Below are 27,988 nucleotides of genomic sequence, written 5' to 3' on the forward strand. Positions count from 1 at the left end.
TCCGCAGCCAACCGCACTGACTACAAACATCCCGAAAAAGGGTTTGTTTTCTTTATCAAGGCATTCCGATTCAATCAAAATTAACAGCAGCAACTGAATAATGCGTAGGATCACTAGGATGTTTAATTAATCCGCTTGCATCAGATTGCCTTTTTGATTCCTGCGTTTGCGTTTTGTTTATTTACCTCACTCTAAGCTCATCGATGCGGCGAAAGTTGAAAGCTCTTTAAAAGCTCATTGATGTGACGAAAGTTTGATACTGTGTTGCTGCTTTTTCGGAAATCGCTAGTTCAACGAAATATGTGCGCAACCAAATATCTATTAACTAATTCCAAATTATACATTGGTCGCTTTTATGAACACGTAATGATCGATATGATCAGTTAAATTTATTTTCCATTAGCAATTATGTTTTGCTGAGCGTTTATTGATACATAGCAGATCGATAAATTGAATTACAAGTTTTAGGAAATTATAACAGCGCTGGAAGCACTGATTACGTGGCGAAAGCGTGCTCTGCCAATACAGATGCATTTTTAAGGCGCAAAACAATACATGCTTCGAATGGTAGCCATTTACCCAGCCATCTTTGAGCCACTTTCGGTTTCCCCTTAAACATTTTAGCAGCCATAATTTTTCAGCTATAGCTGAATATGCATCGAATTAAATTCATGTAAACAATTCTGCAATACTTATTCAGCCGAAATTGGAGAACTTATACAACCTATTTCGTTTGAGGCAGAAAAAACACTTGTTAAGTAGTTATATCGCCTCTGTGCGCATAGTTTCCAGCTTTGCGCAAATTGGTTATTTAAAAACGCGCTAAAGCCTCTATTAAGCTACATTGCAGCTTCAAAGCAGCTATTAGCAAGCCCGAAGCTTGACTTATATGTTTAAGAGCTGAAAAAACGCCTGTTTTCTAAAACTAAACCATAGTTCAGCCACAGGTTGAATAAATTCAGCTAAAAAACGTTTGATCGCCCTGAAATTGTTACTTGGGTAGCTGCTTTCAAAGCTGCAATGGAGCTTAATAGAGGCTTTTGCGTTTTTTAAAATAACCAATTTGCGCAATTCTGTCAATTCTATTTTTAGAACGAGAAATAGTTTTGCAGTGCTCTTTCAGTCGCTTAATTAACGTCTCATCAACCTTTATACATCCAAAAAACAATCTATTTTTAAATTAAAAAAAAAAAAGAAAGCGTCATATTTATTTTGCTATGGCGTCGTATGCTATATTATTTTAAATTTCGAATAACGAAATTTAAATTTCGAATTCGTATATGCAAGCTAATAAAAAATGCATGTCGTCATCTTTCGGGAATTGAACCGCCATCTTCTAATCCATAAGCACTCACCGTAGGATCCGCCTCATCTGCATCTGCAGAACAGACAGTGAAAATATCTTTACACTTGAAGCAGTGGATAATGTCGGTAACTGACATATATTTTTGCTGCCAGTCGAATTGCGAAACTCTATGATCTGACAGTATGTGTGCTGTGAACAGAATTTAAACTTGGTATTAGTTTGTAAAGCCACTTTAACACCCTTAAGCAGCTTTAAAGTAGTTTGAAAGCTGTGAGCCTGAAGAAAGCCTCTACGGGTTTATAAAGCCTCTTTAACATCTGTAAGCAACCGTAAAACGGTTTGATGTTTATGGCTGTTTAGAAGCGGATTGTTTAGCAGAAAAACTCGCAATTAAGCTTGTTTATCAGCTTTGGAGGAAAGCTGGTTTGAAAAAACTTAAAGTGGCTTAAAAATCGCTTGGTCAAACGACATTTGAGTGGTTTCTTCATGCAGCTTGGATCACCGTAAACCAACTCGCAAACAGCGATTGCTCTTGCTGTTTACGAGTTGGTTAAAGGTGATCCAGTGTGCGAGATTTTTCGAAAACAGATATTGATGAAGCCTGCAAGTCGTAGGCGAGATAGATGGTGATGTTTAGTGCTCCTTGCAGGCGACTTGACAAAACTGCGTTAAACGTTCCTCTGACGATAAGTACAACGTCATCGGCGTAAGCAATGCTCTCATAACCAAGCCGTGATAGCTTGTGAAGGAGTGCGTTGGCCACTAGTGACCAGAGTAGGGGGGAGAGAACTCCTCCCTGAGGACTAGTGATGTCCGAAATTTTCAATTAATCGATTAATTGGTTAGCGTTGTATGCACTGATCGATTAGTTCAGTATTCGTGTTAGTAGTATTCGACTACAAATATTCGAATATTTCGTTTAAAAATTCGGTTAATCGGACGAATCTGAACGATTAATGAGGATTATTCGCACTTTTTTTATTCCCTTTGAACTATTCGATTAAGGGATTACTCGTGCCCGCGGTATTCGATTACAAATTATTCGATTATTCCATGTTTTAATCGATTACTCGATTAATCGAGCGATTACCGGACATCACTACTGAGGACATCCTTTGACTGCTGAAATCGTGACCGACGTATTGCCCAATGATGCTGTAATTTCTCTGCTCAAGAGCATTGCTTGAATCCAGCTCATTGTAGTGTGGTCGATTCCTTTGTGAAAGAGAGCCGTATTAATTGTTGCAAAGGACGTGTTATAGAAAGCGCATTCAATATCAAGAAAAGCACAAAATGCCGTCTCTTGATATCTGAGCGATTTCTCAATTAACGTCACTAAGCAGTGCAGTGCGGTTTCCGTAGATTTACCGTGTTGGTATACACGTCGATTTTCATGTAACGGAGAGTTTATTAAGAGCTCATTGCAGATATAATTATCTGTGATTTTCTCCATCAGCTTAAGAAGCGTTGAAGTCAGACTTATCGGTCTGAAAGCCTTAAGCATGGTTTTGTCTTTTTTGCCAGCCCTAAGTATGAACATCACCCTTACTTTCCGCCTATTTTCCGGGATATAACCCAAAGTGAAATAGGTTCGAAAGAGGTTGATGAGCTCGGACATTATAACACCGTCCGTTTTTGTAAGAAAATGGGTTGAATACCACCGGACCTGGAGATTTCATTGGTTCAAAAGAGCTGAGTGCCCATTTGATCGGAACCTCCGTAGACAATCCGTGTGCAAGCAGAACCGAGTCATTTGGCACATTGTGTAACGACCCATTCGGCTGCTGCCCGCCTATGTCTCGTCCAGTGGTCACTGTCGAATCAAGGCAGTGCGTGTTCATTTAAACTTCCAGAGTTTTTCTTGTGGTAACAGTGAGACTCCCATGCCCATCCTCTTTTTTAAATTGCCCTAGACCAGCGTTTCCCAAATGGGGGTTCGGAATTCCGCAAAGAGATTCGCGAACCAAAAAGGATTGGGAACCGTTCCCCTAGACCATTGCAGTGGTGCTTGGACACCGCTTTCTGCAGACGCTTAGCCTCTGGCAGAGTTTGTATGCTTTCGCAAAATGTAACTCTTGATTTCCTTTTGGCTTTGCGGAGCTCAGCGTTGTATTTGATGAGGAAAGCTCTGTAGTCTTCCCTGTTAGATGTGATTTTAGCTTTCCGGCGAAGATTGCTAAGCATCGCATCCATGATCCTACATTGCAGGTCACTAGCGGTGATATCTAGTTCAACTGGAGTTCGTATATTATTATGATAGGAATTACGTGAGGAAATCAGATGTTCCCTAAATGAACTCCAATTGGTTTTCCTCGGATTCCTGAATTGTTCTCTCCTTAGAGGTTTAGCCTCGATGTCAAAAATAATATATTTGTGGTCTGATAAACTTAGTTCATCAGAGACATGCCAATTTTTGACTTTCTCAGCTATAGAGACGCTACATAGAGTAAGATCTAAGACCTCTTGTCTTAGTTTATAAAGTTGCGTTTATAAAGGTGGGGTCATTCCCTACATTGAATGCATTGACATCGTTAGAAGTAAAATATTCAAGTAGGTACTCACCCCTGTTGTTGGTGTCCGAGCTGCCCCATATCGTGTGGTGCGCATTTGCATCCCAGCCAATCACGCACGGCCTGCTGACTGCCTTGCGGTATCACACGAGCTCAGCAACCTCGGGCGGTAGTATTTCGTCCTTGTCCCCTGGAAAGTAGACGGATGCAAAGACTATCTCCTGCTTCCCTCTAGTCGTCGGGACTACCACGACGTCGCGTTGGATGAATTCTGTAATTGGAGAAAATGTTATTTTCTTATTCAACAGAATGGCAGTCCAAGGCTTGGACTGTGTATTACAATAGATCAACTTACCATTAGCGCCGGATAGACCGAGGATAGTGGTATCGTTGATCCATGGCTCCTGGATCAGAGCAGCCCTCAGCTGCTCTTTGGTGAACCTCCGGCATAGGATACTAGACGCGCCCTTGTCATGGTGGAGGTTCACCTGAATGCAGCGAAAGCTGCTCATTTTGTGGCAGGATTGCCGTTTTCAGCTTGATCCAATAATGGATCAAACCTAGGCGAACGGCAGCATTTTCCCTGAGTTGAGCAGCCGAGTCACCCACACCTTCGGTTGCTGCAGGTGACAGGCCGCCGATGTCCGACCCGCACTTAACGACGGATTGAGCTTCTGAGGTCTGCTTTTGACAGGTGGTTGCTGCGCACGCCTCTTGCGAGGTTATCGCAGCGCCCGTTCGCAGGATTGCATTGCTTGGCGGGGCACTCTCGGAGGGAAGGTCCACACTTTCCAACCTCAACGTTGCGGGATTGCATTGTCTTGGTGGTGGCGGGGCGCTCTTAGAAGGGAGTTCCGCTCGTACCGTTCTTGACTTTGCAGCAGATTGTTGAGCCTGTGTTGATCAGACCTCCCGCATGCGTGCTTTGCCAAACATATAGTTTAGCATAAAGCGCTGCTTGGCGATCTGGCTTGCCGACTTTTGGGCAACCTCCATCAACATTTCCACGGTTTTTCCAAACACATTGCGACTGGGTATCTGCCACGCTTGCGTTGAAAAGCCGTCGTTCTGAATTTCTGATTCTTGACGAATCTCAAAATTCTCTCATTCGTGGTGCCGCTACTGTCCTGAAAGTACCCTATAAAGGTATGAGCCTTTAGCAGGTCTTTCGTGTCGTAAGCCCGTAGTTGTGCCCCTTCCTACGGTACGAGAGTAGATGCCTTTTGCTCCAGCTATTTGACCGTGTTCTAGTCAGAGTAAGCCAGTATCAAGTAGCCGTCCTTAAACTGGCAGCTCCTGAACTTGGGTCTAATGTCTGGAATCTCTTGGTCAGCTATGTGATCCAGAAGAATGGCGCGGACAGTCTGGGGCTGATTCGTAGTGCGCAGGGAAACGGGATAATCAGCCGTAGTTATGGCTACGCTGAAAGCGTCCACTATTTCTGTGTACGTACACCTCGAGGGTAATTTTGGTGCTTAAGGACTCGGCTCCCAGGCTCGGCTGCGTGGTCTCTTTTTAGTGGAACCTTTATTGCTAATATTCAGAGACTCTGTATCAGCTGATCGTTGCCTCTTGATAACGACCAGGTCCCGCTGGCCAGGCTGGCCGACCGACAGAAGGACGAGTTCCTCCGCTTCCTCCTTTGAGTTGTATGGCTAGTAAGCATCAAGAAATCTTATGTATCTACTACTATATTCTACTATTGGTTTCTGAATAGATTTGTATTAGTTGCATGTATAGCAAAGAAAGATGCATCATTATTTTTTTAACATAACTGAATAGAAACATAGAAAGATTTTCCAGACATAGTGTTATCTTGTTATTTCGGATAAATCACCAACAGTAAAAATTGTGCTTTTATATTTTTTCATAATTTCTGCAGTTTTTGTTATAAAGATACGAGCTTGCTAGAAGAAATGCAGACCAGCTTAGTTTAAATTACGCGTGATATGTGCAATGCAAAAGCGTAATTGTGATCAGTAGAGAAAGTTAGTCCATTTTAGGTCGATTGTTGCGTGGTGCTCTTGTATCGACAGGCCGCACGCCAGCCAGCGCCGGTACTAGTCGCATATATCCATAAGTAAAAAGCAGATGAATCAAAAAGGTATAAAGATAGTAAAGTATGACTCCGTAATAGCGCGGAGTATAGCTTATTGCCATAAATTTTCCAACCATCATCATTAGTACTAAAGGAATGCTGCGTTTCCAATTCATGGGTGGAGATCTGAAATAACATATGAAACTTTTAGCTATAAGCAGAAAGATTATTTACTAATATTTTCTTACTTTAAAACAGGTCCTACAATTGCAAACGCAACTGATGATCCAGTGAGTCGTATGATACTAAACACCAGTGTAGTGCTAGGATCTAAGAAAAACGGATCGTCACACCACTTGAAGGCCATTTTTACCGACCACTGTGGATCCACGCCGATAAGCTTCTGTCCCCAATAAACTGTCAATAACATTAGACAAATGAGACAAAAATAAGCCATTCGTCTTTTTCTTGTCAATTTCGTCAAATGCTTTTCGAAGGTTAGTGACATTGTTAGCTTTGTCAGAGCAACTCCCAGTACGATACCAAAGATACATTGGTGCAAGAAATGACATCCGAAGTACATCCGAGAAATTGAAATGAACAACAGAATAGTGTAATAGCACACGCGAAGTGCAACTACAGCTGCTTTTCCATACTGTAATCCGGCTTCTTCAAATACAGAAAATATCACATATAAATATGTAGCCGACGTCATCAGGTGGCCGGACGGATTTCCCGGGCTTGGTTCACATGTATACTCATTCTGGTATATTTTGGGTCGGTTAAGCGTAGTAAATTCTTTTGTTTCACGAACCCACCAGAAAGGACGGTCCTCAGCCAGTATCCTGTGAAAAAACGAATTTTCTCTTTATATCGAAACAAATCGCTTTTTTTATAAATGTACCATTTTAGCAATGTATTGAAATATTCTGTTAGTAGAACACTTAGCAATAACCTGGAATAAAGCCGGGTACTGAGACCGGCTACTAAAGGAATGACAGTAAGAAAGAGGATCTTTGGATCAAATGCTCTAGTAATCGTGGCCAAAAAATCTTCGTAGCGTGAAAAACTGAAATTAAGATAATAAAATTCAACTTTCCGCACTTAGAAATAGGAAAAACTGCAAACGTTTCTTACTTACACATCCTGTACGTATAGAATCTGGTAGATTTCACTTTTCAGTAACAAATCGAACAATTTCATAACTAGTTATTATAAGCAGAGAAGCGCAGTTTCTACTAGCCTCAATAAACAGTATAAATCATCACAAATGCTTTGCTTGTTACGTTTGATGGGTGTGAATTTTTCACTACATTAGTTGCTAGGAGAAATAGGGGGCTAGAAGTTGAAGGGGATTTCAAATGAATGGAACTATACAGTTTAGTTAAAATTGCGAAAGTGTCAGGATCAGCTGATAGGACCAGGAAATGAAACAGGATTGAGAATCACTGGTATGAGAAATTGACGGAAAATCGATACCAAATTTCACCACCCGTACACAAAAATGCGCATGTCCTTACAGAGCACGTGTTTCTGTTTGGCGCCCGCTTTGAAAATTTGAAATCAGCGTTATAACTACCTTGAAAATACAGTGAATCTTTTTGTAATAACAATCGATGAGTTGAAAATACAGAATCTGTTAAATATCGTCACAGGTGCCTAGATCAGTTTGGATATATGATACGAATCGAAAAATTATATAAAAATATTACGCATTGTACGGTTTTATTTGCTCAGATATTTATGAATCTTTGTAATATTAGGGTTTACACTAAACCTGTTCATTTTTTATAGTTTTTGAATTGCACATCGTAACAACCATCTACAATTTAGATGCTCACTATTAATTACTATGATTTATTGAGTGCGTTAAACGAATTTTTTTCCTGTGTGGACTCATCACTGCGACCAGTATAGTTGATCTATTGTGATATTGCCCGGGTGTTTGCTGTATGACCTGCACTGAATTTCTTTTTGCTTTTATCGCTATTGAATGAGCGATATGCTTATTAAATTTTATGCGTGCTTGTGTGTATTGTGGGGTTTACCCTTCCTTTAAAGCTTAATCTACTTTACCCATTTATTCCTCATGCACTGCCAGTACTATCCCATATTATAGCCGTCCGAGGACTCATTCGTTTCTCTGACCAGTACACTTAACTCACTATAGGAGGGACTTTTGCAGTGTCAAGAGTGGGTAAATTTAGAATTCAGCATGAAGGAAAAGTAAATAAGGTGGGGGGCAGTGGCTGAGAATAAACCCATGCTAAAGTCACTGGACATCGAATGGTTTGATTCTATTAAGATTCGAACCCACGACCACTCGCTTGTCAAAACAGACTCGATAACCTTGCGGCTACGGAGCCCCCTTAAACGAAATTAATAAACATACTGTAAAATTATAGTTTCACAGTACGACCGTACTAAGTTCAAAATCGGTATACACTATCGGACTATAAAGAAACTGTTTTTGTTATCCATAAAATAAAAAAATAGTCCAGAGATATTGTTTCTAGTTAAAGACATTGGAACATGCACAATATGAAATTCTTACCAGTATGCTTAGCAGTTTGTTTTAACTCTCAATTGATTAACCGGGAACACATGAACGCGCTGACAAGACTGTCATCTGCGTATTATTTGTGTGAAGCTGAAGTATATGTCCAGTGGTCCAAGTTGACAGCTTATCTTTCAACTGATTTCGCTTAAGCTCCATTCCTACTAAAATGACTGGAATATCCCCCCGAACGGTACCAAGTAATTGAAATGTTTACTGGTTTTTCGAAATATTTTGGTAGCAGCGAGCATTATCAAATTTTGAGATAATTTTAAAGCAAACGATAAATAATTAATCTGGAGCAGGTTATGTTTGGACTAAACTGCCGTACACAGCTCGCTTCGCGGTTCACACTTCGTATGAATAGTTCTTGCAAATCATTTCACACACGCAAATCGGCTGCAACCTGGTCGAACTATCTAGCACGTTGGCAACCTTTGTTCCTGGTAGCGGTGGGATTCTTGAAGAGAACGGATTTCACTATACAGTCATCTGGCATCCTCGAGACGTGGCGGGTCCACCGTAGTCTCCCAACTTGTGCCAGGTGTAAAATGGGAATCTCTCCAAGTAGTGCTTGCAGATCGTGGTTCGTGGTCGTGGTCCTTCGCTATCCGTTTATACTCCGCCAAAAATAGTTCGCAACACGTTTCGTTCAAATACGGCAAGTTTACGTATGTCCTCCGTAAACAAAGTTGCTGTCTCAAGTCTATAGAGGACTACCGGTCTGATTAGCGTTTTGTACATCGTCAGCTTTGTGCGGTGGCGAATACTGCTTGATTTGAAAACCTGTGCTCCTAGCTTCCGTTTTTAATCTGGCGTAGATTGCTTCCGCCGTCCCAAAGTTTCTAGTAATGATTGCGATATCACACACATCACGGAAATCCACGAAAATATGATGCGTGAGCACGTTATACTCCCGATATTTCTGGAGGATTTGTCGGACAGCCCGTAGTAGCACAGTCACCCATAAAACCCGGCTGATATTGCCCTACGAATTTTCTTGCTACGACGCTACAAAATCTGAGAAAACATCTTGTAGGTGGCGTTGGCCAGCGTAATGCCACGGTAGTTACAGCAATCTAACCGATCCCCCGTTTTGTATATGGAACAGACTACACCTTATATGCACTCCTGCGATTGTTTCTACTTTTCTCAAATCCTTGAAATTATCCAGTGAAGTGTCGTTGTTAGCGGTTCTTGGCGATTTTTATAGAGTTCTGTCGGGAGTTGGTCCATCCCAGTGCCTCTATTATTCGTCAACTGACCGATTTCTCGTCAGATCTATTCGAGATCGGGAGCCATCACGCTGTTGTAGGCACTCCTAGGTTAATTTCTGTTGCATTTCCTTCTATTATATCGTCGTTGAGATGTTCATCGAAGAACTGCTTCCACCTGTCGACCACCTCGCGCTCGTTTGTGATTATACCCCTCCCTCGTTCCTACACATGTCTGGTTCAGGTGTGTAGCCCTTACGAGTTTGGTTCACCTTCTCGTAAAACTTGCGCGTATCATTAGCCCGGAATAGTTTTTCCAGCTTATCACGATCTCTGTTCTCCTTCTGGCGTTTTTTCCTCCTCAGGATCGTAGTCAACTCATTCCGCGCTCGTCGATATTTGGCCAAATTCTCTCTCTTGAGTATGCTTGGATAGTTTTTTCAAGCTCTTTTTTTCCTCTCGATCGTTTTTTGACATTCCCCGTCAAACCAATTATTTCGTGCGCTCGAGGTTTCTTCTGCTAGCACCGCGGTTGCGGCCTCATTGACGGCCTAGCGTTTTCGAAGGTCGAAGTATCTAGCTCCACAGAGGAAGGCAGAGCATCATCCTGTATATGGGCGTAGTTTTCGGAAACTCGCGGGTTTTCTAATTGCAGATTGTTTAACCGAGGATGTCGCGAGGTATAAACCGTCGATAGTTTTGAGCGCACGTGTACTGCTACTACGTAATGGTCGTAGTTGATATCCGCACCCCGTAAGGAGCGTGCATTGGTGATGTTCGAGAAAAATCAGCCCTCGAAGAGAATACCCAGGTAACCAATAAGCATTTCCAATGCAATTTAAAAGCAAGCCAATAAGCATTTAAGCTGCCTTAAATGCTACTTAAATGCTATTTTGGCAAAATATGCGGCTACTTTACTGCCAGCCCTCTTATAGTGCTGACAATGCTTATTTGCAGCTAGTTACCAACAAGAAGAATTTAAATAGAATTGTGGATGCCAATTTACAACAGTTATGCAGTCAAAAAGCTGATAAACAACAACATGCAGTATAAAACGCCAGGGATGCTAATAAACGACTGATTTACTGCTTATTTTAATGCTTATTGGTTACCTGGGTATGATCGATTTGGTTCAAGGTTCGTTGGTAGGTGATCTCCATAGGTTGCTTTGTGGATATCTTTGCGAGAAAAGAAGTTGCTTCTGATCACCAAACTTTAAGGGAAGCTGCAAGGTTGATGCATCGCTTACCGTTATCGTTCGTGTCGGTGTGCAGGCTATGAGGCCTGATCACCGGTCTATACATTGCTTCCCCGCCGACCTGAGCGTTCATAACTCCGATGATGATCTTGATGTCCCGTGGTGAGCAGCCGTTGTACGTTACCTCCAGCTGCGCATGGAACTCTTCCTTCTGGTCGTCGGGTTTACGTTAGTGTGGAAATGCATGTTTATGATGGTGTAGTTGAAGAAATGGCCTTTTATCCTCAACATGCACATCCTCCCGTTGATCGCTTTTCAGTCCATTACGCGATCTTGCATTTTGCCCATCACTACGTAGCCCGTTCCCAACTCGTTGGTCGCTCCGCCGATCTGGTAAAATTGGGCTTTACTGTCACGGATACACTACAGCTTCTGACCTTTGCCTCCCCTTTTAGAAGGCAGAGCCGAAATCCCTCATATGCCAAATTTGGTTCCATTTGCTGGATTAGTTCCAAACAGTAAATAAAAAGAAGAAAACTTGTATATACATATGTATATATGTACATATGTACATATGTATATATGTATATACATAGTAGAATTAAATTGGATAAGTATTCTTCTTTTTATTTAATTTTAGGTTTCGTATTCTACTAAGATTCCAAAAACTTCAGTCAATCATGGATTAGTTCTCGAGTCATAAGGAAATTTGTATTTCATTTGTATGGGAGCCTCCCCTTTAAGAGGGCAGCGTTGCAAGCCTGTCCTGCTCCATTGCGACAAAGATGACCATGTCAGTGATATGAATTTTGCCAATAAGTTATTCTTGAGTGTAAGTTCGTTTTATAACTTTTTGCAGTAGCTTTTGCAGTTTGTTTATGCTAATGCTTATTGGTTACCTGGGTTCTTCTTCTTCTTATTACGTTTGCTTTCATTTTCGGGCAAATAAATCAAGCTTATGCGTGAACTCCTCATTGGACGTGTAAAGTGTACGTTTTATAAAGGCATACCCAGGTAACCAATAAGCATTAAAATAAGCAGTAAATGAGTTGTTTATTAGCATCCCTGGCGTTTTATACTGTAGGTTGTTGTTTATCAGCTTTTTGACTGCATAACTGTTGCAAATTGGCATCCAAAATTCTATTTAAATTCTTCTTGTTGGTAACTAGCTGCAAATAAACATTGTCAGCACTATAAGAGGGCTAGCAGTAAAGTAGCCGCATATTTTGCCAAAATAGCATTTAAGTAGCATTTAAGCCAACTTAAATGCTTATTGGCTTGCTTTTAAATTGCATTGGAAATGCTTATTGGTTACCTGAGTATTTTGGTGCTGATTGGCTCACGGTTATTTCAGTTTTTGCAAAAACATCAATTTACAATTCAGAAAAAAAACAAAAAAAAAGCTCATTCAACTCTAAATGTGTGTTTTTCAAATAAACGCCAGCAGAAAACTTATGTGAATTATTAATACTTTTCCATTTTTGACCAACAATAACGACTGGCTGCATTTGACACATCGTATTGGCTGCATTTGACGTTAGATTTTTTCCTCTTCGCGAATCTCTCCCAGGTATCCAGCTTTTTACGAGCCATAATGGCGGACGTATTCGTAATATTTGAACAGCATTTTTGACATTTCTCTAATACATCGCACGTTTGCTTTCCGCGCGTTCACGGTAAAACTAAAGGAATGTACGGAAAGAAAACGTGCGATGTACTAGGGAAATGTCAAAAATGCTGCTCAAATATGACGAACGCCGTCCGCCATTATGGCTCGTAAAAAGCTGGATACGTAAAATCTGAGACATAAAATTATTGCCGGTGTTTGTATCCGCCAGACTATAGAGTGTGATGGGTTGTGTGGAGAATTGGAGATCGTGTAGAGATTTTAGATGGAAACGTTTTATAAAAGTCTGGCAGCCCTGTGTCTTTCGGTTGTCAAACGCATGTAGCAATTAGCAAAACAAAATTTGGTTTTTAGGCGTCGATGTCGAAGTTGAAAAAATCGAAGTTGAAATAAAACGGCAAATACTGTTTGTTTTCGGAGTTTCAGTCACTCATATTGTATTAATAATGTTTTTAGGTTGATTGTGACTGCGTGGATAGAATTATTTACTAGGTTACTAAGGTATTTGATGGAAGAAAGTTGTTTATAATTATTGTTTAACTTTGAAGGTTATGTTTTTTGTAGTTCATTGCTCCCATGGATTTGCAAGCCGATTCTGTCCCGGTTGCAGAAGTCTCAACATCAAACAACGATGGTGAGGTCTCAATGCCGGTTGAATCTATGATTTTCGAAAAATCTGGTGAAGAAGTAGATACCATTCAAACATCTGAAAATAATGAGTCGGCTATTGTTGGTGAAGAAAATGCAGAATTACCTTTACTAACATGTATCGGTAAAGAAAATGAACCGGCTGCTGAATTGGAGACCGAAAATGCTATGGAAGGAGAAGTCGAGATGATGGATGAGACGCAGTTTGGAGATAAGGTAACACTACGCAAAAAACAGAAATCTGAGATTATTTCTATAGATGAAGACGATGACCCTGAGTCGGTTTCGGAAAGTTTAGGTCTGGCGAATGAAGATGAAGAGCCCTCAATGACAAAGATTAACGAAGTGATTGATCCTGAACCCCTGGAAAATAGCAGTCAGTTAAAATCTTCCGATGCAAAAGAAACAACTGTGTGGATAGATGAAAAGCCGACAGAAAAAGCGTGCGAAGAAACATTTACTAGCACTGAAGAAGCCGTTGATGATGAATTGGATAAAAATGCTGACATCAATAGTGAAGCTCATAAGGCAGGTAATTCAAAGGAAAGTCGAACTCCTGAGGTTGAGGGCATTGGCGATGTTCCTCCAAATGATGATAACGCAGAAAATACCGAATTAGAGCACAATGTAAACCCAGAAGATTTAGATAATCCGTGTGATGATGAGTCAAAAACAAAGGCAACTGGTGTTCCAAATTCACCGGACTTGGAGTCTCCTGTAGAAGATAAATGTGTTGCTCCATCGAAACAGGAGAAGATTGATGCAGTGTCAGATGTAAAAAATGATTCTAATGAAATCCAAAATGAAGATAAAGTAGTTACGTTGGACTCTGCGCCAAACGCTGAAGAACTTCTGAAAAGTAAAATGCATGAGTCTGATGAAGGTGGTAAAACAGAAGAGTTCGATGAGAACGAAGCAAAGTTAAGCGGTAAAGCAACTACATCTAGTGAGTGTAACGATGAATTATCGAGTAAGATAATTGAAATGAAGGATGATGATGTTATCATGGTAGAAAATGATTCAAATATCACTGACAGTTTAGATTCACCTAAAATCGAAAAACATGCTGAGGAAATAGGAACACATTCAACTCCAACAGAAGTCCAGTCTGGAAAAAGAGAAGATGAGCAAAAGTGTGAGCAAACTAAGGACGATGGGGCAAAAGTCGAAGCCGCAGATGTCAAATGTACAAAAGAATTATCTAGCGATACTCATAAAGAAAATGATGATGCTATTACGAAACAAAGCGATCTAAGTATCACTGACAGCTCTGATTTATCTAAAACCGGTTCAGCTCCAACGTTTACAGAGAATGAAACTGATAGTAAGCAAGATAAAGAAGGTGGAGATAAAATTGAAACCACATTGGAAGGCAATAAAGTAGGTCAAAATAGCTCAGAAAGCGAATCCATCAACCATATCGACGACACAACAACTGATAAACCTAAAGAAAGTGATGACGATGTTATCATGGTCGAAAGCGATTCAACTTCTGCTGTCACCTTAGATTCGTCTAAAATAGCATCAAACAGCAGCCAAGCAGTTTCAAGCACCGAAAAAAGTATGTCCAGCAAGTGTTTAGATGAATCATCGAGCGATAAAAGAAAAGAGAATACACCTGCAGAAAACGATGATGACGTTGTCATGGTAGAAAGTGATCCGGATGTTTCGGGCAGTACTAAAACTGAAAATTCTGACAAGGGCATTGCAACAGAATCAACTTCCACCGAACCTGTGTCAGAAAAGGACGTTGAAACCGTTGATCCTGAAGGAAAATCTAAAATACCTGAATTGGCGAAAGGCACAGACGAAAGCAAAACCGATACATTGACGGCGGATACTAAAAAATCTCAATCTGCGGAAAAAGATGATGAAATTAAAACAAGTTCGAAGGCCTCGGAGCCATCATCAGATAATAAAAATGATGCCCAATTAGAGAAAACAATTGTTCTAGATGAAAAACTAGGAGTTTTCGAAGAGAAGACTGCGCAACCGGAAGAGAAAATCCCACAACTTATTACAGGTGATTCTGACGAGGATGTAGTAATGATCGAAGATGATGATCCAGCTCCTGTGACAAAAATAATTCCAAAAACTACCCTTTCTGGTACTAAAACTGTCTCTGGTGGGAAACTTAATCTCGCTGCTCCGAAACGCGCGTCGGTGCCAGAAATCAAACCAGTAAAACCGAAAACGGTTAAGCCAGCAAGCTTCGATTGTGTTAATCCTGATTGTGCTAAGTCTTCCACGGAAACCGCACCAGCACCGAGCTTTGTGTTAAATTTTTATAATATTCCAAAAAAATCTAAGAAGCAACGGGTATGTTTGGTTTGTTACGATCAGGTTGTGGAGAAATATGCCGTAAGTTAAAATATGCCTCAACTGTCTTCCATTTTATTAAGTTTTTTTTTATTCCAGGAAATGAGCAATTCGCTTGTTGATCAACAGCCTCTGCTTTTCTGTAAAATGCCTCAAAAGAATGAGCTGGTGGAAATATCCGATAGCAGTGAAGAGGAAGAGGAGAATGTTCAAGAAGAGTCTGGTAATTATCATACCAATCCAACCTGTATTTTCATTAAAAAAATTTTTTGGTTATTGAGTCAAATGCCCATTCAATGATTTAATTTAGTGCAAAAATAATGCTAGCCAATGAAAATAACGCTTTTCATTTGTAGGTAAACCGCTTTCCTCTGACATCATCTCTTTGGTGGAGACTGAATTACAAGACATACTAACGTCTACGTTCGAGAAAATCAACCTGAGTCAGCAAATAGAATGGACTGAGCAAATAATGAAACAGAAAATTGCTTACAATGCAAGTGAGTAAAGTTGTTTTATTCTAGGTATTTGAAACATATAATATAAGTGAGAATTATTCCAAATAGAATTATCTGATGAGATCAACAACGAGCTGAATGAACTGCAGCGCAAGGTAGACCGCATTCATCTGAACCTTTACTCGAAATCGCGACCAAAGTATCACGATCTTCCACCATGTAATATCTACCATGAAGTCGATTTGATGAATAGGAACCAACAAACGGTATTAACGGAACTCACTAATCAGTCCGCTCAGTTGAACTCTCCTATATTTTTTCCAACAGAAAGTACAAACTTCTCAAAACCAGCTGCCGCAACCACAAAAAGCACCTGTCCCGTTACCGGTGGCTCCAAAGACCGAAGAGTTCGCCAGGCCCTCAGTCGTTATTGGACAATTTTATTTTGCTGTTAAGCACAAGCTACTCAGTAATTGGGCGGAATGTCAGGTCGTCGAAACAGTTAGTGTTTCTGATGTAAGTCTAGCTGTGTATTAACACAAAAATATGATATTAATAGTTTCTATTTTTGTCTTTTAGAAAACTCTTTACAAAGTTAACTTCCTACACAATCAGGGCTCGGGCAGTGCACCTGTTAAAGTTGTGCCAGCAAAATTCCTAGCTTATCGACACTCATTCAACGTAAAGCTACCACTCGGCACCCGTGTAATTGCTCGTTTCGATGCTGGAACTACTCAACCATCGTACAAGCTTACCCAGGCAAGCAAGAGTAGCTCTTTCTATCCGGGAATCATTGCCGAGTCTTTCGGCAAATATAATCGACATCGTTATTTGATTTTCTTCGACGACGGATACGCTCAGTACGTGAGCCATGGCGATGTTCGAGTTGTCTGTGAGGAATCCAAGGAAGTCTGGTTGGATATTCATCCACACTCGCAGGAATTTATTCGAAATTACCTGCTTAATTACCGCTCGCAAAGGCCTATGGTTCAGGTGAAGGTTGGCCAAAGAATCATCACGGAATGGAAAGGAAAATGGATCTACGCAAAAGTAATCGACATCGATGCCAGCTTGGTTCAGTTGCATTTTCCGGAAGACAACCGTTTTGAGTGGATTTATCGCGGTTCAACACGACTTGGTCCACTGTATCAAGAGAAGGCTCTCAGTATGAGTAAAATGAGCAACAACAAATTTTCAAAATTCCAGAAAAGAAATGAACCTTCTATCGAGTACATCACTATTGATGACGATGAAACTGATCAGAACAAAATAGACTCGAAGAAGCCGCCAACTCCTCAAGAGCAGGCCCTGCAGTCGTACCAAATGCAGAATAAGGCGCTGCAACAACAGCAGAACCTAGCAGATGCTGCCACCAATCGCTCGGTAGCGAAAAAAAGCACTTTTCACCGGGCCGTTTCCACGTCCCAGCCGTCGGCGGTGTTTATGAACAGTTCGACCATTTACTGCGAAGATGACCGCCCGAAGGGTAAAATCGTATATTACACTGCTAAAAAACATCTTCCGCCGCTCAAATATAAGCCGCATGAGTGCAACCCGAACTGTTTGTTCAAAATCACGCATAATCTCAAGTCTTACAGCCCACTGGCAAAACCTTTGCTGTCGGGTTGGGAGCGACAACTTTGCAAAATGAAATACAAGAAGGTGTATGTCGTATATCGAGCCCCCTGCGGACGACGACTACGCAATATGTACGAGCTGCATAAATACCTACGCATGACTAAAGCTACGCTGAATGTCGAGAACTACGACTTTGACCCTGTGGTGCATTGTCTTGCGGAATATGTAATTGAAAATCATATCTACCATAATCCGGTAAGTATTTTAATATTCATTCTAAATTGGATTCGCATCCTATTTTCAGTTAAACGTTATGATTTCCATAGGATCTCTCGGATGGTCGTGAATTTATGGCAGTACCATGCGTAAACTATTTTGACGACACGAAACCGCCGCCGTGCGTGTACTCAACGGAGCGTATTCCAACGGAAGGTGTCAATCTTAACCTGGATGCGGACTTCCTGTGCGGTTGCGATTGCGAAGATGATTGCATGGATAAAAGCCGCTGCCAGTGCTGGCAGCTTACGATTGCCGGTGCTAAGTTTGGCAATCCAAACACGTCGCTCGATAATATTGGCTATGTTTACAAGCGACTGCAAGAGACGGTAGTTACCGGGATTTACGAGTGCAACTCTCGATGTAAATGTAATAATAGCTGCCTGAACCGAGTAGTGCAGCATCCACTCCAAACAAAGCTGCAGGTATTCAAGACCAGTAACCGTGGCTGGGGTATTCGTTGTCTGAATGATGTTTCGAAGGGAAGTTTCATATGTATCTACTCGGGACATTTGCTGACCGAGGAAGCCGGAAACATGATCTGCCAAATGAATGCAAACAAAGCTGGTGATGAATATTTCGCCGATTTGGATTATATTGAAACTGTGGAACAGCTTAAGGAGGGTTACGAGACAGACGTTGTGGAATCGGAAAGTGAACTCGATAGTGACGAGCCAGATTATGATGCTAAGCGGGACACCGATGCGTCGGACGATGACTTCACCACGAACTGCAACCCCTCGAATGCCGTCGTAAAAACAAGATCCCAGGTTAGACGAGATAGTACGAAAAAAACGGAGCCAAAATTTGATAAGGTATTCCTGAAACGTAATTTCCATCGTATTTCCACTGACAATTGTATTCAATTTCTTCCAGAAACAGAAAAAGAAGGAAGACACGAAAAATGGATCGGATGATGGTGATAAGTTTATAGTTTATTGCCTCTGGCTTTATTCTAAAACAGCTTTGACATTTTTTTCCAGAACGTGAAATGGTCAGTTTGGTCCCCAATGCCGAAATGATAATTACAAAAGAAGACGAAACTAATACATCTATAAAATATCGCTCGGTTCGCAAAATATTTGGAAAAGATGAAAAAATCTATATTATGGATGCCAAAAAGTCCGGAAATCTTGGGCGATACTTTAATGTATGTTGAAGAATAATGTTATTATATCACGCACCGTCACTCATCAAATGCAAATTATTATTTCAGCATTCCTGTAACCCGAATCTCTTCGTGCAAAATGTGTTTGTCGATACGCATGATCTTCGTTTCCCATGGGTAGCTTTCTTTGCTCTATCCAATATTCGAGCAGGTTCGGAACTAACTTGGAACTACAACTACGACGTTGGATCAGTGGAAGGAAAAGTACTTTACTGTCAGTGCGGGGCAGAAAATTGTCGTCAGCGACTACTCTAAAAGGCACAGGTTAGTAGTACCTTTCCTGTATGTGATTGTGTCTATGTTTTGTGTTATTGTAGCAGATCCACACAAGATTGTGAGTGTTCGATAGTTTTAATAAAAAAACGAAACATGGATTAACTTTAATGTCAACAAGCAGCAAAAATTGTATTAATATAAGTCTAATTAATAACAGATTTTTGTTTTGTTCATTCTCACTAAAATTTTACCAATTCTACAAATCTCTCTTTTTGAAAGAGATCTTTGTATGAGCAAACGTATTTTAATCCTATTCTTGATCCGTGTTCGTCCAAAAATGCAACAATCTTTTCGGGATGGGAACTGTCCACTTCCAACCAAAGTACACCTTCTGGGTTGAGGTGCTTTCCGGCCAGCTCCAATATTGCTTTGACAATAGTTAACCCGTCTGGTCCGCCATCCAGGGCACGTAGATCTTCGTAGATTTTTATCTCCGGTTCCAGTTCCAAAAGCTGTTGGGAAGGAACATACGGGGGATTGCTGACAATCATATCAAATTTGTGATCCGAAAATTCTTCTGGGAGTCCGTCTACAAGTTTATGTTTGAATATTCTAAGCCTGTCTGTGAGTCCTTGATTTTGGGCGTTCTCAAGCGTAAGCTCACAAGCTAATTTGCTTTGATCCACTGCCACCGCTGAAGACTGAAAAGATAGAACGCAAAAGAATACCTTTATCAGGGATTGAAGCAAATGGGGTACATTACTTTTGTTCTTAGCGTAAATTTCTCATGTCTTAGGGTGATGGTGTTAGATGATAACTTTTTTAATTTAAACTTGCTCCGTTTAACCTCAAAGACTAGAATTAATAGTTGTGTATGGTGAAATGATTATCAACGAGCTAGTGTACATGAAACTGTGTTCTGTGATCTAAAACCTACCAAAGGAACGTGCTTTAATATCGAAAGTACTATTGCTCCACTACCACAACCTATCTCTAGGAATCTCAGCTGACGTTGTGTATCGATTTGCTGTAAAATAAGTTCCACAAGCTCCTCAGTCTCCGGCCGTGGAATAAATACCGGTGGAATCATCTTCAGGGTAATATCCCTAAATTCCCACTCGCGGATTATATACTGAACGGGCATCCGCGCGAGGCGGCACTGGCACAGCTCGTCAATTTTGCTCAATTGACTATCGTTTAGTATAAGATCTCGGCTCTTACGAACTTCGTCTAACGACTGTAGTTGCAAAACGTGAGCTAGTATATTGACAATAGATGACCCAGCTTCAGGAATGTTTTCAGACTTAAATCGGGACTCCCACTTTTCGCGCACACTTTCCACGGAGAATGCCTTAGCAGTACGCAAAGCTTCGGAGCAGAACTCCTGCCGGACTAGAACGTTAATGCTAGGTTGATATTTTAACAACCACGGAATCGAACGCAACATTTTTGCACTCCTTGTGATGTTGCCGATGATAGTAATTAGTTTATACTGCTTAAACTGGCTTATTTTAAAGCTAAAAAAGAATGCTCTTTTCACTTTTCTGTCATCTTTTGGATGACTGTTTTAAATTTGCCTTTATGTGTTACATACCAATAATTATTTTTTACAAAAATTAAAATTTATATTGTGACAAATTATATTACATTTATGCTTATGTTTCCACCTTTTCATGCAGCATCATAGTTGCCAGATTTTCAGATTCATCGAATTCAAGTCAATGATGCGAATTTAAGTTTTGTATTTACAACATGACGTCACAAATAAACGCGACTTATCACTTATTTCACATCCGTGGCCATTGCGGAAATTCCATCTTTTTCACAGGTAAGCAAATTAGTTGGGCCGACTGAAGAAGCAGTTGAGTCGCTCATGTAAGGTTTGGCGCGATAGGTGGAAATCGAAGATGGATCAACTTTGTCAAACGTCCTCTGGAGACCGTCGAGGGCTCCATATTTACTGTAGTTCGTATACGGTGGCTTGACATTCTCAACATTGCACTATTTCAAAGGGATCTAGGCTGCACAATAAGGCTGATTCGCTCAAGAATTTGAGGGCAGTCTATTTTTCGCAGAGTGTTGGTGACTAGCAGGGTTTTAGATGTATCCCTCCGTATGCAGAGGCTACCCAGGTGGATCAGCAGATATCGGTTTTCATAGCTCGGTGACGATTTCACTAGGCTAATCGGTGACGAGCAAAACGCAGGAAGTGGTGCTGTACGGATTCGATTCGTTCTGAACTTTTGTGGTAGTTCGGGTTCCAGACCGCAGAACAGTACACCAGCGGCAATCTGACCAGGGAGCAGTGGACGTCTTCCTTTTCTTTTTTCTTTTTTTTTGTTAGATTATAGTCACTTTAACACCTTGGGTCATTCGTTACGTGACTTCTGCGGAGTTGGGATTTGAACCCGGGTTCTCGGCGTGAGAGACGTGAATACTAACCACTACAACGGAACTGACTCCCAGTAGACGTCTGTGAAACTTTTGGCGATCCTGAAAATGAATCCCAGGGTCCTGGAGGGTTTGTTGACGATATAAGATATACGCTATAAACATACATATACATGATATATACAGCTAGGTCTATGATATGTATAGGGTTACCAAGTCGGAAAATTACAAAAACCGGCCCGTGGATCTTGCCTGCATAAACTGCGGGGGCTATGGGGAGGGGGGAGGGCTTTGTGGCAGCATATTATTAGAGGATTTGCTTGGAATGTGTAACGTGCGTTAATTATTATTTGGGTAGTCGTCGGAATCGAAACCACAACCAATGTTCGTTGGATTATTGAAGATAACATAGCTCGTTTCAGAGTGACAACTAGTTGCTTCTGGTGCTGGTGAACAATTTAGTGTATATTACCGCCAGAAGCAAAGTATTGTCACTGCAAAACTGGCTATCTACAATGATTCATTGCTCAGGATTGCTAATAAATTTATCAGAAAATTTAACAAATCAGGCAAAAAGTACCAATCCGGCTTCAAAAGTTGGAAACCGGCCTTTTTGTAGGATTGACCGGCCACCGGCTTAGCAGGAGAAAACCCGGTCGGATCGGCCAAAAACCGGCCACTTAGCAACCCTAATGATATGATCGACCCGCTCGATAGTGCTCGATAGCAGCGTGTAGTTAAAAATAACGGCCCAGATAACACAAAATCGTAATAGAAAGTTCACATTAAATCGTTTTCATGTCAATTTCACATTGGAATTGTATAATGATTAGAGTATGTCAAATCTAAGTGAACAATAAGTTGTTTTGCAGTCGTGCGTGCCTTCATATACAATTCATGACTGTGAATTATAAAGCAGGATAGGCGATTGCAATATTTGATTATATCTTAATCATATATTCAGGAGTATTTAGTTGCGTGTTATAAAAACTACGCAAAATAGAATTACAACTAATTGACAAAGCTTTCGCACGTATATCGCCTCCACTTTGGTACATATATGTTCTTATATGGCGTGAAATATAACTTTTTCGTTCAGATATGATTTCGTATATCTCAGTTGCAATCGAGATATACAAACCAAATGGTTTACTGGGGGCGTCTTTTTTACGTGAGAAGGATATTACAGAGCACTTTGAGGAATTTACAACCATTCTGTTTAAGGTACACCAATTAGCGAAGACATCTAACTGATGTTGGACTGCGAGGCAGTCTTCAGTTGAGCATATACGGGAAAATATTTTTAGGTAATCAATCGGCATGTGATAATCGTGGTCCTTCAAGCACGAGGTTAACGTCATTGAAATAGAGCAGGAATATGAGGGGTTCGAGATGACCGCCCTGCGGAATACCCGAGGTGGCACACACTGTATTGGATCTACAATCTCCAAATGCAACCATCAGCTGACGGTCAGTTAGATAAGAACGGAATCGTCGCAGGAGAGTTCTGCTTATCCCAAGCCTTCCGAGTTTAGCGATTGCAATTACGTGACTAAGCTTATCGAAGGCTGCTGACAGGTCGGTATACTGCCGTGAATCGCATATTACTCCCACAGGGTGTCGATTACCTGGAAAATCAGGGAAAACCTGGAAATGTCAGGGAAATTCGTTTCAACCTGGAAAAGTCAGGGAATGTCAGGGAATTTCATTTGAAGTCACGGATTTTTGGCATGGGAAGAAAATATACCGGAAAAGTTATGGCATCGCCTTCAAGTATCCGGCACCTTTTTATTTAAGGTCATTGCGTGTGCCCAAATCAAATAGAATATGACATGTTATTTTTACTTGCATTCTGCTATTCTGCTGTGTACAAATCAACGGTTGGATCGATTTGATCGGTTTTGGGTTTAAAGCGAAGTGCTAACAATCTAATTGATTATTATTAATATTTTTTGGATTCCTCGATATTAATGGAATATTTAGATCAAAAGTTGTGTATAGAAATTTGCTTCTTTTGTACAGATGTACATAAAAAGTTCATACCAGATTGGTGGATGTTGACACGCAAACCGCATACTTTGATGGAAGAATCCTTCTTCTGTTTTCACTGCGGTCAATTCAGCAAGATTGTTAAAACACTCTTCGATGCTTGGAGAACAAATATTCATTTATATTTAGAAAAAAACAGCATTTAAAACAAGCAAATTTTGCCTCTAGATAATTCCAAACTTCCGGACCGAGATCGGACAGTAATTGGAACGAGGACTAATCAAACTGTACCAAGATCAGTCTGTAAAAATTAGCTACGATATTCAACCTGAACGAGTCAGAACCCGGAATTTAATTTTTATTCTCATGTCGAACACTAGTGAAAACCCACGCTTTAAGCATATTCGAATGAAAGACCATCTCAGCCTCAACATTCTGACAACAAATCAGTCATATCTTTGAAACTAGACTGCGAGCAGAGAGTCGATAGAGTCGCAAACCCGAAATTTTCCTGAATATCAAAAGTTGGCTGCAAGTACCTAGGTCGAATAAAAGCAAATAATGCAACGATGCTGCGTTGCTCGATTCATCGTTATGTCATTTGTCATCAAAAGTTTTTAAATTCCTGACGAACAATTATTTCCGTAAATTTTCCCAACAAATCGAAATAGCTGCTCAGACAAATCGGGCTTGGGGTCAGAAAGTTTCTTCTAATCAACTTCTTCAACAACAACTTCTATATTTATTGTTTTGCATAGTTAAATGTTTGAAACGGATTTACCTATTCATTACATGTGATCAAATAGACAAAACGGCTTATCCCACCACCTTTTGGCAATTGGATAAACCAGCAGACTACTTTCATTTTTCCGAAAAGACATCTTGCAATTTTTATTTAGCTCAATTCTTTAATTTCGATGTGCGTTAATTAAGTTCGAATTAGTTTTAATTTTGCACATAGAAATTTCGCATTTAAAGATGAAAAGGAAAAACGAACTTATTAGAAAATAATAATTTAAGAGTAAACAACCAATTAAGCCAAATGAACACTTTAAAAAGGGAAATTAACGAGATATTTTGCGTCTGAATTTTTTTGAAATATACCTGGAAAAACCTGGAAAAGTCAGGGAATTTTATTTTCACTGAATAATCGACACCCTGCTCCCATTTTCTATGGAGTTTCCTATATAAATGGGACAGTTATGCACCATTGCAGACATAGGCACAGCAAATTGGTAGCAGTGAATCGACCAGGGAGGAATCCAAGCTGATCCACGCTGATTATTTGCAATGTGAAAAAAGAGGCTCCATGACGATCTGCTCGAACCACTTCGAGACGGCATTTAACGATGTAATTCCTCGGTAGTTGTCCACATCTTGCTTGTTGCCTTTCTAGTGTACAGGAAACATATAAGCAGATTTCCAGCAAGAATACCACTGGAGATGGAATTCTGGAATGTTCTCTCTCAAATTAAGTCACCGAAACTTAAAAAAATTGGCAACTCTGTATATTTCATGCTACTTACTTACGTCATTGTTGGCTCTTGTCTGTAAAACTGGTAAAACCACCCCATAGGCAGGCAACCATGTTTTCGCTGCCAACATCTCGTGTGTGTGAAAATGAGATAGCATGTCAGCACTGCGTTTCACTCAACTGCCAGCAGTCTGATTTGGGCCCGCTGTCAAATTTTGAGCCCAGGACATGCTGTCGCTGACGTTCACTGCAGCTCGTTATAGAGATGTCAATGGGGTGGGTAAAACTAAAAAAAATTACAAAAAGAAAAAAAACAAACGAGAAAAGTAAAAACTCGCGAGGAACCGAAGGAACCACGAAATTCAAAAGATTAGCAAAGGCCAAAGTCACTGCCAAAACACAAACGGTTTTTAAAGTGGTGTTAATAATACGGAATTTTTTCTCTACCGAAAAAGGAATAGTGTTATGTCGTACTTATCAAATTTTACAGCCGACACAGGTAAAACCATTTTGATCGATGTTTTGAAAACGGTAAACCAATCGGAAAATGCGAAGAAACTGTCGGAGGCTAAGGCTAACTCAGGCAAGGAAATGATCAAAATGATGCAGTACGTCTTCCCACTTGTAATGCAGCTGCAGATTACCGTCATCAAGGAATACGGGTTCCCACCAAACCGGGAAGGATTGGTTCAATTCGAGCAAATTATTCGGGAATTCGAACGAGAGGATGTGGATATCGCTAGGCTGCGATCGCAAATACGATCGATCTATCTGCCTCCAATAAATATTAACAGCACTAATGATGTGTTGATTTAGGATGCATATTTGCTAACTGCGTGGACGTCATATGTATTAGCCACGTCTTATTTGTATTTTAAGCATAGCATGGAGAGAGTTATTCGCTTTCATAGTTGCTTCGAACTCAGAACATTTATATTTATTCAAGACTGAAAACCTACAAATAATAACCAGTTTATATATGATCGTGAAAATGAAATGTAATACTGAAATAACGTTTGAAACTGCCAGCAAAATATGAACACAGACAGCGAATATGCTGTTAACATTGAAGACTCAACTTTCGTTATTCTTGGTATATTTTATAGCGCGTAGATTTATGATTAAGCAATTTAACTATACTCGAGATTTTCATGAAATCAATAAAAAACTTAATTTGTGATTTTGCATTTCTAATCAATTTTTGAACAAACATTTAGAGTAATCAACCTATTTTGGATCAGCAGCTGTACATGATTTGAACACTTACAGCAAAATCAAATGGAATTTTGATGTTGCTATTTCGTGACGTACCGCAGATATGTAATTCCGAATACTAGTCAAAACAGTTGATTAACACCATAGTCATATTGCTCATAGTATTTTATAGGTATGCGGTGCGCTTTGAAGTGCCCCGGTTCATGATGAATATCTTGAATTTGGATCTAAATATTTTTAAGGAGCACCTAACAGGTAACAGCTACTGTGATCCTGTTGTGGTTAACTACAGGAACAAGCCGCCGTGTTGTTGGTGCAGTATTTAACGCCCCAAGAAACGCCACAAGGAGGCTTTCCGATAAGTTATTAAGTTTTACGCTTAATTTAAAGCAAATTATTAAATATCCTCATGACGAAGAATTGAAAACGAGATGGCGAAGTATTTTTAACAGAGAATTAGAATTAAACCTGGAGAACTGTACCTATTAACACTATTGTGACATGCTGTGTTTTATATAACATCTGTGTAGATGAGAACGATTTTATGGAGGCTGATTTGGGTGAAGCAGAAGGATCTTTACAAGACAAACAGAATAAAACTGACTATCCACTTGTATCCGATACATGTAAAAAACCGCATTTCGTTGGAATCTTTTAAATAGAATGGGAGCTGCTATACATACTTCATAAATCGATAGAACTATTTCATAATTAACGATAAAGAACGATTCATAATATGCAGCAATTACGTGATTTTTAATACAAGGTTTTTTCAATCACAAAATTTCAAGGGGGATATTTTCCATTCATTTTTATTGTGATTACCCTGCTTCACATGCAGGGGTGACAGTTAAACACACTAACTGTTTAAACGTATACCTATTTGATATCTGTGCTTTGGAAGTACGTTAAAGTACAAAACATTTCTTTCCTTCAACCGATTTAACCGGTTGAACATGTAACCTAGTCCAACTTGATGTCCTGAAAGTAAACAATTTTGTTAAGTGTAAAACCACCTGTACCTGTTTCCTTCAACCGATTTTATCGTTTAATCTTTAAACCTAGTCCAATTTGATGTCATGAAAGTAAGCAATTTTGCTAAGATGTAAAACATCCTCTTCTCTATTATTCTTCAACTGACAAATTTTTCGCTGGATCTCCTCAAGATCGGGAGCCGGCACGCTGTTGTCATTTGTAGACACTCCGAAGTTAACTTTCGTTCCGTCTCCTGCTGCTAAATCGCCGTTGAGGTGTTCATCGAAATACTGCCTCCACCTGTCGACCACCTCGCGCTCGTTTGTGATTAGATCCCCTCCCTCGTCCCTACACATGGCAGGTTTAGGTGTGTAGCCCTCACGAGTTTTATACCTGTTTTCCATTTTTCTATTTCCTATGACTTAACAACACTTTGACCTGGTCCTGTTTTTGATTTCATAAGCTTCCGGTGTGCGCGGAAAAAGTTATAGAACTTGAAACTTGCAATAACCAGGAAAACAACAATAAAAATTATTTTGTGTTTCTATTGACGATACAACTTCAATCAAACCTTAAGTTAACGGAAAAAATATCTGAAAAAGTTATTAATACATTGAGAATTTGTTAATTTTTCAAGTGTGCATAAGTTTTGCCTTTATTTATTGATGAAATACCAAAATACCATAGTTGCTGCGTTTTAATAGTTTTAATATTGTCAATTTCCCACCTTTTCGTACGCGATGAATTATAACCGTTGCGGGCGAAACCGTCGCCAGAATCATCGCGGGGGCAAATATCATTTATTTTGTCAAGTAAATCAATAGTTTACAT

At 40.2% G+C, this 27,988-nt stretch overlaps 4 protein-coding genes across 6 annotated transcripts; 2 read left to right on the forward strand and 2 right to left on the reverse strand.

The window, feature by feature from the left end:
- Positions 1-5,805: 5,805 nt before the first annotated feature.
- Positions 5,806-7,057, reverse strand: LOC128743810 (glucose-6-phosphatase 3). The gene is made up of 4 exons (XM_053840483.1): positions 6,996-7,057; positions 6,759-6,923; positions 6,103-6,699; positions 5,806-6,040 (listed from the first exon to the last, which is right to left on the reverse strand). The coding sequence occupies exons 1-4, from the start codon at positions 7,055-7,057 to the stop codon at positions 5,806-5,808; spliced, it is 1,059 nt and encodes a 352-aa protein (XP_053696458.1).
- A 5,760-nt stretch (positions 7,058-12,817) lies between these two features.
- LOC128742256 (histone-lysine N-methyltransferase eggless) lies at positions 12,818-19,322 on the forward strand. Of its 3 annotated transcripts, none has more exons than XM_053838556.1 (12): positions 12,818-12,951; positions 13,015-15,459; positions 15,517-15,640; positions 15,774-15,917; positions 15,984-16,141; positions 16,203-16,391; positions 16,455-17,708; positions 17,780-18,544; positions 18,606-18,648; positions 18,713-18,879; positions 18,946-19,161; positions 19,215-19,322. In XM_053838556.1, the coding sequence occupies exons 2-11, from the start codon at positions 13,027-13,029 to the stop codon at positions 19,150-19,152; spliced, it is 5,484 nt and encodes a 1,827-aa protein (XP_053694531.1). In that variant the 5' UTR covers positions 12,818-12,951; positions 13,015-13,026; the 3' UTR covers positions 19,153-19,161; positions 19,215-19,322. The 3 variants fall into 3 exon arrangements, with proteins under 3 accessions (XP_053694531.1, XP_053694530.1, XP_053694529.1); XM_053838555.1 differs by having other exon boundaries at positions 19,218-19,266; XM_053838554.1 differs by having other exon boundaries at positions 18,946-19,315.
- LOC128742257 (MTRF1L release factor glutamine methyltransferase) lies at positions 19,301-20,707 on the reverse strand. Its single transcript, XM_053838557.1, has 2 exons — positions 20,051-20,707; positions 19,301-19,814 (listed from the first exon to the last, which is right to left on the reverse strand). Exons 1-2 carry the CDS (start codon positions 20,558-20,560, stop codon positions 19,353-19,355), a joined length of 972 nt encoding a protein of 323 aa, XP_053694532.1. The 5' UTR covers positions 20,561-20,707; the 3' UTR covers positions 19,301-19,352.
- Positions 20,708-25,297: 4,590 nt separating this feature from the next.
- On the forward strand, positions 25,298-26,106 carry LOC128743449 (protein C10). The gene has a single exon (XM_053840029.1). It carries the CDS (start codon positions 25,433-25,435, stop codon positions 25,781-25,783), a length of 351 nt encoding a protein of 116 aa, XP_053696004.1. The 5' UTR covers positions 25,298-25,432; the 3' UTR covers positions 25,784-26,106.
- Positions 26,107-27,988: the final 1,882 nt, after the last annotated feature.

The sequence above is a fragment of the Sabethes cyaneus genome, chromosome 3 (genome assembly GCF_943734655.1).
Source record: "Sabethes cyaneus chromosome 3, idSabCyanKW18_F2, whole genome shotgun sequence".
In the NCBI taxonomy this organism is placed as follows: Eukaryota; Metazoa; Arthropoda; class Insecta; order Diptera; family Culicidae; genus Sabethes; species Sabethes cyaneus.